Raw genomic sequence first — 16672 nt, 5'->3', positions numbered from 1 at the left:
TTAGACTGGAAATTTAGTAATTTCAGTAGGATAAAAGTGAACCCAACCTAACTTAATTGGTTGGAAAATAATAGCAGATCTAACAACACACTAGGAGTGGAAGATTTTTTTTAAAGCAGTATAATCTACAGTCTCGTCTCAGATCTTGCACTGATTTGCACTATACTGGGATAATTACAGTTCAGTGGTAGAAGTTCTGCCTTTTCAGAGCAACAGATTTCCTTTATACACTATGTGCAACAAAATTATAAACTCATTTGAGAATTTTCATAAATGTTTTAATGGTCTTAAATAATAATAAAAAACAACAGTTGAAAACAATAAGATTATATACATAAAAGATGCAAGCTACTCTTTACCCTTTAAATAATCTCTCAATTATACAGCACAATGTGTATATATAAGTTTTCGAGCCATATCAATGTTTCCACTATTCTGATAAATTAACGATAGGTTATAAGCAATGTCTCGTCTTAGATCAACTTGATCATCGTCTATTCCCTGCAACAAAAAAGACATTTCTTTTAAATTAAATCACTTTAAAATTAATTTGTCATTTGTACAACAAAAAAAAATGCTGAGGTATAATAAGAGGAGGGTATAGTAGCTCCAATGCTCTATGACATGGAAAAGGACAAAATCTGTGTTTGTGATTTTGCCCGGATAAGGCACTTTGTCACTCCCCCTGCACATGGACTGCAACAGTTCAAGGAGGCAGCACACAACCAACTTCTCAAAAGCAATTAGGGATCGGCAGCAAATGCTGGCCTAACCAATGATGCCCACACCCCATTAATGAATAATTTAAAAAAGCTGTTACCAGCAGTAAGCACATTAGTACAGAATGCTTACCACCTGCTGCCTAAATATAGAGTGCATAAAATGATAATTTTACATTGTTTTTGTCCTATTGCAGGATGGTTAATTGTATTTGACAGTAAATTGTCACCTATCTTTACCAGTTTTCTTCATAAGACCCTAATTATTGCCAGTGGCACCAGATATTTTACTGTATCGTGAATTAGCATACAAATACAAGGGCAGAAACAATCAAACAAAAAGTACAAAATTAACAAAGGCTTGGATGTAACTCTGCTCAATGAAGTATAATTCATCATTTCAAATACCTGAGTGTCATTTTCTAATGGCAGCTAATTTTGCATTGACATCTGTGTGGCTACATGCTGACTACACAGGATCATGGCTTTCAAGATTCTACTGAACAGTTCTGTTGATAACCTATTTGCAATAACTTGGATAAAAGTCAAATTTTAGTCTGCTGCAGCTATCTTCTCAGGTTTAGTAATACCAGGCACTTTTTTATGTGTATAGCACACCCACTTACTCAGCAGAGTTCACTTACATTGTCTAATATCCTTTTTTTAAAAAAAGTGTAATTCAGGGGACATAGCAAGGTATCACATCTTGATAAATAAACTGGATACTGTGTCTTTCCAAGATGCCCTCATATATTCTATTTCAATTTTTGGAAGGCAGACCAAGATCAGACACATATAGTTAATCTGCATATTGCACATATGGCAAGTGGGCACATAGAGCAAAGTGATAGTTGAACTCACTTAATTTGGTCACCTTCTCATGATACAAAATAACAAAGGTACTACACTTCCCCACATTCGTAGGTCAGCTTGCTCAACTGAAACAAAATACTTCCTTTGAACAATTAGGAACAGGAGTCAGCCCTCAAACTTGTTCTGCCACCATTCAATTAGGTCATGGCTAATCTGTATCTGAACTCTATTTACCCACCTTGCTTCAATATCCCTCAATACCCTTGTATAACAAAACTCTATCAATCTCAGTTATTAATATTTGGATTGGCCCCCAACTCTGCAGCCTGACTTCATAATTTAACACTTTCAGCCACAGTATGAGTACGGTGAACTTCTAACCGTCAGCCTGCATCCTAACTATTTAAGCTTAAGGAACAGTTGCCCTCGCAGTTTGCGGTTTAAAAAATCACTCTGTGTTACTTTCTGTTTTTGTTTAGACTCCTTTTGTTCACAACCCAGGGGTAGGGTCTTTACTAGACCATCCCAGCCAAGCACACAGAGCCAGGGACCCACTAATATAGTGCTAGGGAGGAGTTTATCAATTACCAAGGCAAGCTAATGAATTTTTCATGGTCCTTTGCAAAACAACTGCAAAGATTAGCATTTTAACCACCTTTTATTTTGGTGTCCTTATTTAAAAGAACACACATTTGTGTGAATGCACTTTGCTTTCAAACAAAACCTCTAAATTTAAACATGATTTTTTCCAAAGCCCTTTTGTGGAGCAAACGAGCCCAAAAAATAAAATCAGAATAATATGGTATTTATTGACCATCAGAACCCCCCTCTCTGGGTGACACCAACTCTTGCTAGGGTAATGATTTTGCAGGATTCAATTCTAGTCATTTTCCCAAGAGACCAGCCTTCGGCTGCAAGTTTAGACAATCAGTGTCCATACAATAGAGCTAATTTTGTCCTCTGCAAACACTTTTCAGCAGGAGTCACGAGATATTACTTGGGACATCATAGGATAGCATTCAGTGGGAAAGTTGGCTACCTCTTCCTATCTGTAGGCAAGGGGCTACAAAGCCAACATTGCTGCCCAGTTGAGTTTAGATAACCCTGGCAAAGTCCAAGGATGAAATTGTGCCAATTCCTGGGTCTGTATGGCTGTTACATATTAAGCTTACCTACTGAGCCATGTGGAAGTCCAAAGCCTTTCAAAGTACCAACTAATTGCTGAAATTAAAGTCACAACTGATTGATTCCTCTGTCTGTTCTCTGGACCTTCTACCCTGTATAAGTATCATTGTGTGAATAAGAAAAAAAAATGTTTTATCAATTTAGATTTCTAACGTACTACATACCTCTAATTGAAGAGGTGGGAGTTCCAGTGCCTTTTCATAATAATGAATTGCAAAATGCACGAGCCCCAGTTGATGTAATGCACGTCCTATATTATAGTATACTTCTTGGCATGGGCCTCGAAGTTCCATATATCGTGTCAGAAAGGAGAATCCCTAGAATAAAAAAGTACAAATCCAATGAAAAGCAGCAGAGTATCTGCAGGACCTAGTTTAATTGCTATTCTCCCTTCTCGCAAATTTCCTACGAAGCATCAAGTTTAAGTCTTCAAATGACTCACGGTTCAACCCAGCCCATCTCCAAACTTCTCCAGCTTTATGTCTTTTCCACATTCTATTAATCTCACTCCATGCCCTTTGCCAATCCACAGAAGGCACAACTTTCAGCTGCCTTGACCTTGCTTCCTTGAACTATACAGATCCCTCAGTCTTTTGAATTCTTACCTCACTGTGAAAACTTTGCAAAATACATTTTTTCAAGCAAATATTTAGTCACGCCCTGCAGTAATCTCTTTCTCCATGGCCCAAGGTTAAGGGCCTTGGGTGTTTTTTTCCAAACTTTAAAGGCATTATATAATTTTAAATTGTAGTTGTTATGTTAACCATTAATTTTAGATGCAACTCAAACCCACATCACACCACTAACAAGACCAGCACATTTGATGCAATATCGATCAATGGTGCAGTACGGTTGCTTCTATTGCACTTTTCTCTCCATGTTTAAATGACTTGTTAGACGACTGCCCTTTGAGCAAGAAGGAAAGAAAAACTACTTAGCTATTCCCTGCCTTCAAATTTCTCACATCCCCTACAATGCTTCCCTGCCTTTAATATTGTTGCTTCCTCCCTTCTCTCACTTAAATTGAACTTGCTTCATGGATTCTTCATTTGAAAGTAGAATTTCTCAAATTCCAAATTTTAAACACGCAGGTCATTATCCTAAATTCAACTCAGCACTCCATAGCCAGCAGCCATATGATGTGATACATCTTAGTGTACAAAATTAATATTAAAAACCACCTTTTCACAACATTTTCATATCCCTTCTAAATTGTTTATCAGCATTCTGTACAGAGATTATACAGAAGAGAATCAATAGCTCACCATACTTCGGACTTGGAAAGTTTAAAGTTTTAACAAAAGGGATAATTTTTGCTGCAGTTGATAAGAGCACATTCTAATTATAAAATAGTGGATCAAAATAGTTCAATAGATAGATTTTCATTCAGAAAAAAACGTAAGCTTTAAATCTGGATTCAATGTCTTTGACAAACCTGCACCAGAAGAGGATGTCGTTTTAAAACAAACTTCTGAGATGCCATGTGGATAAAGGTAAGGCCCACACAGAGACTGTATAGGGGTTCATTAGGCTGAATCCTGAAAGCTTGAACATACTGACCTGAAATTTAAAATGGGAAGAAACAAGATATAGTTAAATGATTGCTTTTAGGAACCATTTATACTATCTTAAAAATATTAATTATATATATTTTTTCTTTATTTCTTCATGGGATATGGGCGTCACTGGCAAGGTCAGCATTTGTTGCCTATCCCTAATTGTTTTTGAGCTGAGTGGCTTGCTAGGACATTTCAAAGGGCAATTAAGAGTCAACCACATTGCTGTGGGTCTAGGGTCACATGTAGGCCAGACCAGGTAAGGAAGGCAGACTTCCTTCCCTAAAGGACATTCATGATGGGCTTTTATGATAATTGATGATAGCTTCATGGTCACCGTTACTGAGACTAGCTTTGAATTCCAGATTTTATTAATTGAATTTAAATTCCACCAGGTGCTGTGGTGGAATTTGAACCCATCCCCTGGGCATTAGCCTGGACCTCTGGATTACTAGTCTAGTGACATTACTGCTACGCCACCATCTCTCTATCATATCATTTCCAATATAATTTAATGGAATCAATGTGGTTTCTATCTCACAAGAGACGTGTTATGAGAGGAAAGGGAGCAGCATAAATAGACAATGGTTGACAAACAGAAAACAAAGAGAATGGGTTAATGGATGTGACTCAGATTTATGAAGGGTAGTAAGTGTTGTGTAGAGATACTTGCACATACACACACATATTACACTCATATGATTTAAAAGGACATAGACATTTTTTTTTTCCAAATGCTCAAATGCCATTCAGCAATATCCAGGAGAACAGAAAAATATATTTGGATTTGTTATTTATTGACATAAAGCACTCGTATATATAGGCATACTGGGGTTGGATATTTACTAAAGGGGGTCAGAGGGAATGTAGTAAGTAGGCTATTAAGATAGGAAGAGTAACTTTGTAGAAGGTTGCACTAGGAACTAAATTTTCAGGCATCAAATTTTTCTTGTAGCAGCCAGGAACAAGGAACATTGAGCAGGGAAAGAAGTGTAAGGTAAAAATTGCAGACAGCAAGAGAGAATAAATGAATATTTACAACTCAGGAGTAACTGCTGGAATGAAGGCACAGTAAGGAATCAAAAGCAGAACCTGAAGCTAGTCGATGAAACAACAAATGATGGAAACACCATCATACACTGCTGAAAGAAGCAAATAAAGACTATTGGCCCGGATCTTGTGGTTAGCAGTAAAGCGGAGTTGTATGCCGTTGACTGCGTGCAAAGCTAGTACCTACCTTTTTCATCGACTGCAATGGGAACTTGCTTTCCCAGGGTTCAATGGAGCTGAGGGTGCCAGGAGAATAGGAACACTCCTGTTGATTTAAAGGGCTACGCTCCTGAGCAGACTCTATGCAAGTGCTGGACAATCAACCCAAGTTTTAGCACTGACAGGTCCTGGCAGGGCGATCAGTGTGGGCTCCTCTAGAACTCATTCAGCCATACCACAACTTCCAGATTGAGTGTGTGGGCTCCCTGGAAGTTGTGGCTAACATCTTAGCATTCATTGGGACTGCAAGGTCCAGTCCATTATGTTTTTTAACCTTATTCCTAGTCCAACAGGGAGGCCGAAATATTATGATTACTGTGCTGGGTGATGTATTGAAGGACAGCAGAGCTTGTTCAAGCTTTAGAGCTCTACATGGTGGTACTGATTCTAATGGCATGATACTGTGACATTGCTCAATTTACAATGGGAAATCATATTAAAGCAGCACCAACAGATATTAAAGGTATGGTGACAGCCAACTGTGACATTTTTATCAGAAACCCCACAGGAAATGGTTATCTATCTTTAAAATAGAGCATGTGGTCATCATTTTAATATGTTATTATTTGCGGTATGGGGGTGTAATACAAATGGAGTCGACACCAAATGTATTCATCAGGTGAAGCAGGGTTAGCGATCAGGAGTTAACTGGACCACGCACATAATTCAGTTCCCATTTTAAAGTCTTACATGTTGTTCTTATTTTTATATTGTACTTTGGCTTTTCAGGGTGATTTATAGTATAGTTATAGTAATTTGGGAAGCAGAGTAGAGTTGGTTGCGGTAAAGGGATTTCTTTGCTACAAAACCATAAGGTGCAAAACTTAAATTTTAAATTGCCAAAACTTATGTAATTAAAGCTTGACAAGTCTACATAGGCAGGCTCCATTATAAGTGTGCACAGAGAACATATAAAATTATAAAGAATCACAGAAAATTATAAATAAAAACAAGTACAAAACATCTGAGTTTAAAATGAGGATTGAATACATATATACATTTTCTAATCTATTTTTCTTATTAAAGATCTTATATTTGCACACCAAGTCTTTAACTGTACTTAAAGACTACACAGGATTTTAACACCTCGTGAAATGTCACAGGCGACCAACCGATATTGGTGGACATATTATAACAAAAGGACACATTGATACAGAGACACATAGATAAATAGAAAGAAAAGTAGATATAGAGCTGCAGCAAGTTAGTAATGCCTGTTATTCTTACTTCCTCCACTGGTTGGCACTATATTAAAAAATTACAAGGCAGACTGTTCTTATTTCCTCCAGAAATTTAGTCAATTGAAGAAATAGACAAGGCAATAAGCTGACTGAGGTTTTGGAAACAGATAGTGGGCCACAGTTTGTGAACTATTATTAACAACTAAAGCTAAGTTTGATGCAAAGCTTGAGTTGTTTATAAAAATCATCTGAGGCCAAAGAAAGAATCATGCCAGTTATTGTCAGGTTCATGGACATGGTTATATCCCAACATTGTGTAATCAGCAGCCAGTCCCAACATCATTGATGCATGGTGATGTCCAGATAGAAAGATTAATAATTGCAATATAATTGCAATTATAATATGCATTCATATTAATGGTTTGTTACCAACAAACAATTATATATTACAAAATTATCAATGCCTATTACCTAAAGCATGCTTGAAGCTTCCAGCCACAAATGCATTGTGTCCATTAAGTACACAGAGTGCATGGTTGTCTGGGTGTTTCAGCATTAGGCGCAAGCAAAAACGGTGGTGCCTCAGGTCTTGAGAGTGCATAGTAACTTGGTTAAAGATATTCCACAGTTGAGGTCTATTCACATTTTCCATCACCATGACCCTTGAAAGCACAGCAAAAAAAAAAGGCAATTATTTAGCAAACAAACAAAAAAAATAGTTTCTTAAAGACTAAATACTTTGTAAACGTTATTATTTTACAGGTAATCAAAGCATATTTCAACCAAATGATCAATTTTGCGAAAGGAGGGGGACTAGTACTAAAAAAATTAAGACAAAGAATATTGACTCAAACAGTATAATGACAAGGAGCACTGTTACAAAGACTTCACCTGTAGCTCTTTATTAAATCAACCAATGCCAATTTATGAAATTTGATGGTTATCAGCTTATCTTCTTTATTGAAAACCACTCAGAACAGTCAGTGCTCCTTACAATGTCTGTGTGTGACTTTTTAAATCGCAATGCACTAAAGGAACCAAACAAAATTTGGCCATTGATAGGTGTACACATTTAAGCTTGTTCAACCTTTGAATAGCCTAGCTTGTAATGAGTGTATAGGCCCAGTACTGCACTGAACTCAGTACTCAAGCAAGGCTCCCTCCAATTACCACTCCAAGTTCAAATTCCAGTTTTCACCAAAGTTGAAAGAAAAAAAGCACATCTAATTAGTGAGGCAACAGCAGTAATTACTGTCTTATATTTAAAATAAACTGACAACCATCAAGTTTGTAATATATAAGAGGAATCATTATTCCAAGTTGCAGTTTCCGTGAATAGAAATCCAAGGACACTGGCTGGATATGGGCTTCTTGATTTGCTTGCATTATTTTTTCATAAATGGGGAAAATGTTCAGGTGAAATGAAGATTGCTTGGATTATTTTAGTTTTCAAACTTTGAGGAAAATTACACTTGTACCCCAGAGAGTCTGGCTTTTTATTTGTAGCAGTTATGTTGCCAGTTAACAGACAAGTGGTTTGAAGCAAAAATGTAGACCATGGTCAGATTGAGAAAGACTTTTTGATTGCTTTTTAAAAATTATCTGAATGATTTTAGATGCTTCAAATCGTTAGGCTGGGAACAGAGACGAATTATAATGAAAGGAAACATTTATTGTAAACTCCAGGGCAGAGGTGTTCAACGTAACTTTGTTATATTACATGTGCACTCGATATACATTCAGAATGGACAGCTGGCCCAAGTTCAAAAGACATCAGTTTTGACAGCAATAACTATGTGCATTTATTTAACAGATTGAATGTAGTAAAACATCCTAATGTGCTTAACAGAGGTGTTATCAATAAAATGTGTTTGATACCAAGCTACAGAAGGAGAAATCAGGGCAGCTGACCACAAACCTGGCCAAAGAGGTAGGTTTTAAGAAACATCTTAAAAGGGGAGAAAGGGAGACAGAGAGGTTTAGGGAGGGGGGAGGTGGTGAGGTTTAGGGAGGGAATTCCAGAGCTTAAGAGCCAAGGCAGCTGAAAGCACAGTCATCAACGGTGGAGCAATTACAACTAGGGATACACAAGAGGCCAGAATTGGAGGAGTGCAAGGATCTCAAAGGTTTGTAGGGCTGGGGTAGATTACAAAAAAAAGGGAGGAGCGAAGCCATTGAGAAATTAGAGAAAAAGGATGAGAATTTTAAAATTGAGCCATTGTCAGATCATGAGCCAGTATAGAAGTTTAGAAATGCTTTTCCACTTCAATTTTTCTTCAGAGTTAGACTTTTCAATGGGCTGATTCAGAATGGTGTTATTCTCTTGACAAAGAGAACCCTGGAATTTTGAATATTGGGCAAAGACAAGTTTATATATCAAACCATTTCACATAGGTTATATTTTTAAAATCCAAAAAATAGCAAGTGTTGTGGCAATTTGTTCCTAGTATCCAAAACCACATAGCTTAAGAATTTTAGTAGTTGCAGCATTAAGGTACATGGAAATCATGCCACTGCAAACTGCACAAACAGCACATTGCCCAGACGCAGTGAAAAGACATCCACTCTATGAAAGTGGTGCAAGTCAGCCCTCTAGTGGATATAATGAATTCTTTCACCTTCATTTATTTCATGATTATTTCTTTCATTAATGAAGCTTTAGCCTCATTCATTTAGTCGAGGCAAAATGCAATGTCTGGGAAATGGATAGTGAGGAAGAAGATGAAACAGAAAAGTACCGCAGCTTCAAAGGTCACTAGTTAAAACACAAAAGGTTTATGGCACAGAGAGAGAGGCTATTCAGCCCACCATGCCTGTGTCATCCAAAAAAAGAGCTATCCAGCCTGATCCCACTTTCCAGCTCTTAGTCCAAAGTCCTGTGACAGCCATTTCAAGTACATATCCAAGTATTTTTAAAATGTAATGACGGTTTCTGTCTCTGTCACACTTCCAGGCAGTGAGTTCCAGATACCCACCACCTACTTGCAAAAAAAAATTCTCAGCTCTCCTTTAATCCTTCTATCAATTACTTTAAATCTAAGTTTGTATTTTTTTTGAAACAACGACACAAAGAGATAAATGGGTATGATCTAATTGCCATAACAGAAACATGGCTACAGGGTGACCAAGGGAACTGAATATTCAAGGATATTCAACATTTAGGAAGGACAGGCAAAAAGGAAAAGGAGGTGGTGTTGCGCTGATAATAAAGGATGGGATCAGTACATTAGTAAGGGAGGAACTCAGATCAGAAGAACAAAATGTGGAATCTTTGGGTGGAGCTAAGAAACAGCGAGGGACAGCAAACATTGGTAGGAATTGTTTATAGGCCACCAAATAGTAGTGTTAGTGTGGGGCATGGTATTCATCAGGAGATTAGAGAAGCATGTAGCATGGGTAGTACAGTAATCATGTGTAACTTCAATCTTCATATAGACTGGGTAAACCTAATGAGCACAAAAGCTGTGGAAGACAAGTTTCCGGAGTGTGTTAGGGATAGTTTTCTAGAGCAGTATGTTGAAGGGAGGAAGAGAGAAAACAGGAAACTACAGGCCTGTTAGCCTTACATCAGTAGTAGGGAAAATGCTAGAATCTAAAGGATGTGATAAATGAATACTTGGATAATAATGATCTGATTGGGCATAGTCAACATGGACTTATGAATGGGATATCATGTTTGACAAACGTGTTGGAATTTTTTTGAGGATTTTACTAACAGAATTGACAAAGGCGAGTCGTTAGATGTAGTATACTTGGATTTTCGGGAGGCTTTCGATTAACTCCCCCACAGGAGGTTGGTTCGCAAAATTAAAGCACAAGGGATATGAGGCAATATACTGGCATGGATTAAGGATTGGTTAACAGGCAGAAAGCAGAGAATAGTTATAAACGGGTCATTCTCGCATTGGCAGGCTGTGACCAGTGGGATACCGCAAGAATCGGTACTCGGGCCCAGTTGTCCACACTATATATCAATGACTTGGTTGTGGGGACCAAATGTAATATTTCAAAGTTCATGGGTGACATAAAGCTAGGTGGAAATGTGTTGTGAGGAAGATGCAGAGCAATTCAACTCGAATTGGACAGACTTAGTGAGTGGACAAGAACATGGTAGATGAAATATAATGTGGAAAAATGTGAGGTTATCTACTTTGGTAGGAGGAACAGATGTTCAGAGTATTTCCTAAATGGTGAGAGATTAGAAAGTGTAGATGTACAAAGGGACCTGGGTGTCCTCATCAATAAGTCATTGTAAGCTAACATGCAGGTGCCGCAAGCAATTAAGAAGGCATATTGGATACTTTACCTTATTAGCCCCAAGGCATGGATTACCAGAGCAGGGAGCTTATTCTAGAACCGTATAAAACATTAGTTAGATCACAACCAGAGTATTGCATACAGTTCTGGTCACATTATAGGAAAGATATGATCATACCCAAGAGGGTACATTTATAAGGATTTTGCTGGGACTGTAGAACTTTATGAGGAAAGATTGGATAAGCTGGGGTTATTTTCTTTGGAACAGAGAAGACTGAGGGGAGATTTAATTGAGGTGGATCAAAATTATGAGTGTGGATTGGAAGGACCTATTTCCCTTAGCAGAGAGGTCAGCGGCCAGGGGGGCATAGGAACATAGGAGCAGGAATCGGCCATTCAGCCCATCAAGCCTGCTCCGCTATTTCAATACGATCTTGGCTGATCATCCACTTCAATGCCTTTTTCCCACACTTTCCCCATATCCCTTTATGTCATTGGTATTTAGAAATCTGTCAATCTCTATTCTAAACATAACTGAATGACTGACCTTCCACAACCCTCTGGGGTAGAGGTGGTGAAAGGCACTGTATAAATGTAAGTTCTTTCTTTTATGTAGAATCAGTTTCTGTGAGTGCTCACATCACCAAAAGGCTACAGTAGATTGTGAACTAGAATTCACAAGATGTTGATGTTGAAAATGGATTGATCTGGAGTACCTGATGTAATTGTATGCTTTTCTGAAGTTGTTATCCAGAACAGCAGCCGATAGGCCAAAGTATTCCAACTCTTTCCGTTTCTGCCTATCGTCATAAAACGAGTAGTACTCCAAGGATGAATCAACCAAGAGTTCAGCTTCTTTGAAACGTTTGAGGTCACACAATGTGTAAATAGCTTTTAATAATAAATTCCACCAGTCATCCTTATTCAGTACACTAGTTTTTCCTGGTTTAAAAAAAACACAGAAGCATTTAAGTTACCTGTTCACAATTGGTGGAAAAAAGTATTTACTGTTTATAATGTGCAGAATTTAAACAAAATCAAATTATGTATCAATATAAGCAAATTATACAATGTCCATTAAAAATGTATCATTTAAAGAGAAGAAAAGTGTCTGGGTACTGTCGTTCAAAGTGCTCCCCTTAATTTGTGCAGCAAAATAATGCACTTATCTTGAGGTTCAACATTTAAAAATATTCAGAATTCATTTGCTCAAATGGAATCTCACGTCCTACCGGGCCAATGGATATCGTAAATTACAGGAAACAGTGCCATGGATCCTAGAGTGACGACTGAAAACAACAGAAGGGGAACTTTGAAAACAGTGCAAGGGATACAAACATAAATTTTGCTGCTGCCATAGACACATTCAAGTATGCTTTCTCTCCTTGCTAGGCCACTCCCGATGAGTTCTGGAAAAGCACCACTGAAAGCAGCTTTTGGGAGGTGGACATGCATGATTCTATAACCAGTCTGTGTTGCTGTGAAACTGTCCAATTCAAAATCTACACAACAGGCTGGACATTTCTGCTAACATTTATTTGGTCAGCTGGGCATCTGATGCCTGTCACCATGCTTAAGCGTTTCCACAAATGCATCTAATTTTGTATGACATGGTGTGCACACTCCCTCCCTGTAGGAACACACCTTATCCTAACATAACCGTAGGTTGACACAAGAATAGAGGTACACAGGTTGGCTGGTAAGCTTCCTACTGCTTGTCCACTTAGGACTACTTCAACAACTAGGGCATTGGTTTGCAAGGAATTTGGTGTCAAATGGGAAGAATTAAAGCTGCTAATGACAACCCTACTGCTCCATGTCCCATTAATAAGGCATCTGGGTGTCCTAGTGCATGAATCACAAAAGACTAGTGTGCAGGTACAAGAAGTAATCAGGAAAGCTAAAAGAATATTGTCATTTATTGCGAGGGGAATTAAAGACAAAAGTAGGGAGGTTATGCTTCAGTTGTACACTACTGAGATCACAGTTGGAGTACTGTGTATAGTGCTGGTCATCTTATTTAAGGAAGGATGTAAATGCATTGGAAGCAGTTCAGAGAAGTTTTACCAGACTAATACCTGGAATGGGTGGGTTGTCTTATGAGGAAAGGTTGGGCAGACTAGGCTTGTATCTACTGGAGTTTAGAAGAGCAACAGCTGACTTGATTGAAACATATCAGATCCTGAAGGGTCTTGACAGGGTCAATGTGGAAAGGATGTTTTCTCTTATGGGAGAATCTAGAACAAGGGGTCACTGTTTAAAAATAAGGGTCACCCATTTAAAACAGAGATGAGGTGAAATATTTTTACTCAAGAGGGTCGTGAGTGTTTGGAACTCTCTTCCTGAAAAAGTAGTCGAAGAAGAGTCTTTGAATATTTTTAAGGTACAGGTGGATAGATTCTTGGTAAGCAAGGGGGTGATACATTAGCGGGGCTAGGTGGGATACAGGTTTCAGGTTACCATCAGATCAGCCACAATCTCATTAAATGGTGGAGCAGGCTTGAGGGGCTGAATGGCCTACTCCTGCTCCAATTCGTAAGCAAAGTTGACTGGTCAATCAATAGCAATACTCCAGACCTATTGGCTTAAATATTGAATTAGCCACGCAAGGTTACTTGGATTCTAACTTACTATCACTAGACGTGTTACCTTGGAGCAAATTCAATCTCAAACAAACCCCACTTACCTTTCCAAAATAATCTATTAGAATTGTCATGAAGCTATTAATGTAAATAATGTTATTGGAATTTTTTTTTTAAATAGAATTTTAGTCTGTGGGTGTGTCTGCATATGCCTTAACTGGATTAAAGCCAGTTAGTCTGGGTGCTTTGATGTACAGTAGTTTTGAGGTGTAAACAGAGGTAAAGGTACATTTGCATTTTGTTGAATAGAGCATTCAAGAAGGGGAGTGAAATCCTGCACCTAGCTAGGAGACACCAAGCAAGATGTTTATATTACTAATAAAATTGGTACTATGAAAGGGGTTTTATTGTTAGAAGAGGTGCCTGGTGATATAATGAGAATTTGCATTCAATGGGAAAGGCTGGGTATAACCTGAGAAGGTTTTGTGCGTGGAAGTCAAAGGCATGTAACATCAAAGCAGCTGTAAGCCGACAACTGTCTGCAAAGGAACCAAATTAAAAGGAACCTCAATTTGAATTTGTAAAGTGAAAATGCTTTGCCTGGTGTCTATTTGAAGTCTATGGGTTGTAGTTGCCTTAGTGGAGATTAGTTTGGGAATTTGTTAAAAGTTATGATAGTAGTAATTTGTAGCCATGTGTATATGTTTAATTTTTTGTAAATTAATAAAGGTCTTATTTAGTGTGACATAAAAACCTCTCAAGAACTGGTGGTCTTATTCCTGAAATTAGAGCTGCATCTCAGACATACCAAGTGAAAATATAGGTTATGACAGTTGTTTAAATTTTCCCTCTGGGATTTTAAATAACTCAGCCTTTAACAACTGCCGTGTCATAACAGAATTCATTATTTAGTAAACTGCAACAAATAAAGTAGATAAATAAAAGCAAAATGCTTGGATGCTGGAAAGCTGAAATAAAAACAGAAAATGCTGGAAAAATTCAGCAGGTCTGGCAGCATCCGTGTAGAGAGAAACAGTTAATGTTTTGAGTCCAATATGACTTTTCTTTGGAAAGAAGAGTTATATTGGACTTGAAACGTTAGCTCTGTTTGTCTCTCCACAGATGCTGCCAGGCCTGCTGAGTTTTTCCAGCATTTTCTGTTCTTTTATTAAAGTGGATCAATGTCTGGCTGATCTAAAAACATACATAACCTTTTTTTCCCAACATTTAACTAATTTCTGCAGTGAAGTGGCAAATGAACAATGATCAGATTCAGGTTCAGTGCATTTTTATATGCAATTTGAATCTATGTCACTTTCTTTAAGTTTCATTATTTAATCACCAATTGTATTTCTTAAAAGCTCTGATTAATGTATTTGAAATGAAAACATAAATCATACCTGACTCCCACCAAGAACTCCACACCCCAACTCACGATTCCATCTCCCCATCTTGCTACGATGGATAACCTTGGTATCCCATTGGACTAAGCATCACACCCCATATCCTAACTATCACCAACATTACTGTAACATTTCCCACCACTGCCCTAACATCATTTACAGTGCTGCTGCGAAGCTTCCAATTTTGCCCAATTTCCATTCTTCATAAACTCTTGTTGCCTCTCTCCTGCACCTTTACCAATGACATCCTTGCTGACCTCCATTAGTGCCCTATTCTCCAACACACCTTTGTTTACAAGTCTATCCACAACATTGCAACTCCCACATCTGCAACCTCCTTCAGTCTGTGCCAGCGTGTGCCTTATGCTCTTCCAGCTGACATCATCTGCACCTTCACTCCACCTTAAATTAGCAGAACTTCCAGTTGCCTTGCCTTCAAGCTTAAGTTGCCTGCCTCTGTGTAGTTATTTCTCTCTTCTTCAAAAGCTTTTGCAAAAACTCTTCCTTCACTACGCCTTCAGTGAGATTTTGTTCCTTCCCCTTACAGTGCATGATTCAGTTATAGATTGGTCATTGTGAACAAATGGACCACAAGATACAGAATTAGAGAAGCTTTGGTTTCTTACATTAATTCTATACACAATATATATTCACCAGGGACTTTGTAATTTTTCAGGGTGTCTGAAAAGTATAAGAAAGGCTCTTGCTAAATATGCCAATACGGTGGGAATCTGCTTGATTCCACAAGGAGGATTACAATCAATGAGGTCAAATGATATCATAGCAGGAATTTAAGAAGAGATTGCGGCAGACATGCATGATCAGTAGTGCACATTACCTAGGATCACTCTGGAGCAATCCCATAGGATTCTGCATCAACTCCTGATTGCATTTAAGTGAGCCAAGTTCTGACAGTTTGTCAATTTCCATAGAACACAAGCCCATAACACAATAATGAAATTACTATCCATCAACTTAACTGCCATTATTAGGCCAGAGTTCTGAAAATTAGAATGGAAATATCATGTGGAGAATTATAGAGGACAGAGTACTGCCATAGTCAAACACATACAGTTGTAGAATTTCTCACTTTGTATGGCATACTAACACATACAGTTGATTATATCAGTTTAGTGATGGATCTCATTGTAGATTGGTGCCAGGCCAGTTTGTCTGGGAAAGTGGTTTTAAGTCAAAACACTATATGGTTACAAGTTTCATTACTTACCTTTAACATCCAAATATGCAGCTTCCTGGTCATCAATGTCACTAACTTTATCTCTCGAGTCCTTTACAAGATACAGGTGTTTTTCCCCACTTTTGGACCTTGAAACCAAAGAAACTTGAGCTCTGTTCATTGCAACCTACAATAAAAAATAATTTAATTTCTCTTCACTTCGACACAATTTTTTTTGTAAATCATTTTTATTCGCAAAAAGAAAAATCAATAACAGCTAATTCTCTAAGGTAATGTAGTTGCTACTGCAAAGATTCTCCTTAAAGATGAAGTCATGTCATCAATAATCTAAACAAAAAATTACAAATTGTTGGCATTATTTTTTGTCTTCCAATTTTGGCAGTTTTCTGTCACTCTAAAACAATGAACGATAATGATTAAAAAGCAACATTCAGAGGCATTTTAGTATCCTGCAGTGTGTGGGAGTCAAACTGAGCAGTTAGCATTCATCTTCAATGCAAGATGCCTAA

At 37.8% G+C, this 16672-nt stretch overlaps 1 protein-coding gene across 1 annotated transcript in view; it reads right to left on the bottom strand.

The window, feature by feature from the left end:
- Nucleotides 1-256: 256 nt before the first annotated feature.
- Nucleotides 257-16672, bottom strand: part of gtf3c3 (general transcription factor IIIC, polypeptide 3) — a 66073-nt gene continuing 49657 nt past the window's right edge. Inside the window, exons 13-18 of the mRNA XM_078551840.1 lie at nt 16194-16329; nt 11697-11922; nt 7195-7385; nt 4153-4277; nt 2882-3034; nt 257-501 (exon numbers count right to left, since the gene is read on the bottom strand). Of these exons, the coding sequence (XP_078407966.1) occupies nt 379-501; nt 2882-3034; nt 4153-4277; nt 7195-7385; nt 11697-11922; nt 16194-16329 (954 nt within the window). The 3' untranslated portion in view covers nt 257-378. The remainder of the gene's footprint in view (nt 502-2881; nt 3035-4152; nt 4278-7194; nt 7386-11696; nt 11923-16193; nt 16330-16672) is intronic.

Source organism: Cetorhinus maximus, chromosome 11, assembly GCF_964194155.1.
Source record: "Cetorhinus maximus chromosome 11, sCetMax3.hap1.1, whole genome shotgun sequence".
NCBI classification, from domain to species: Eukaryota; Metazoa; Chordata; class Chondrichthyes; order Lamniformes; family Cetorhinidae; genus Cetorhinus; species Cetorhinus maximus.
This window is presented reverse-complemented; position numbering and strand designations above follow the sequence as displayed.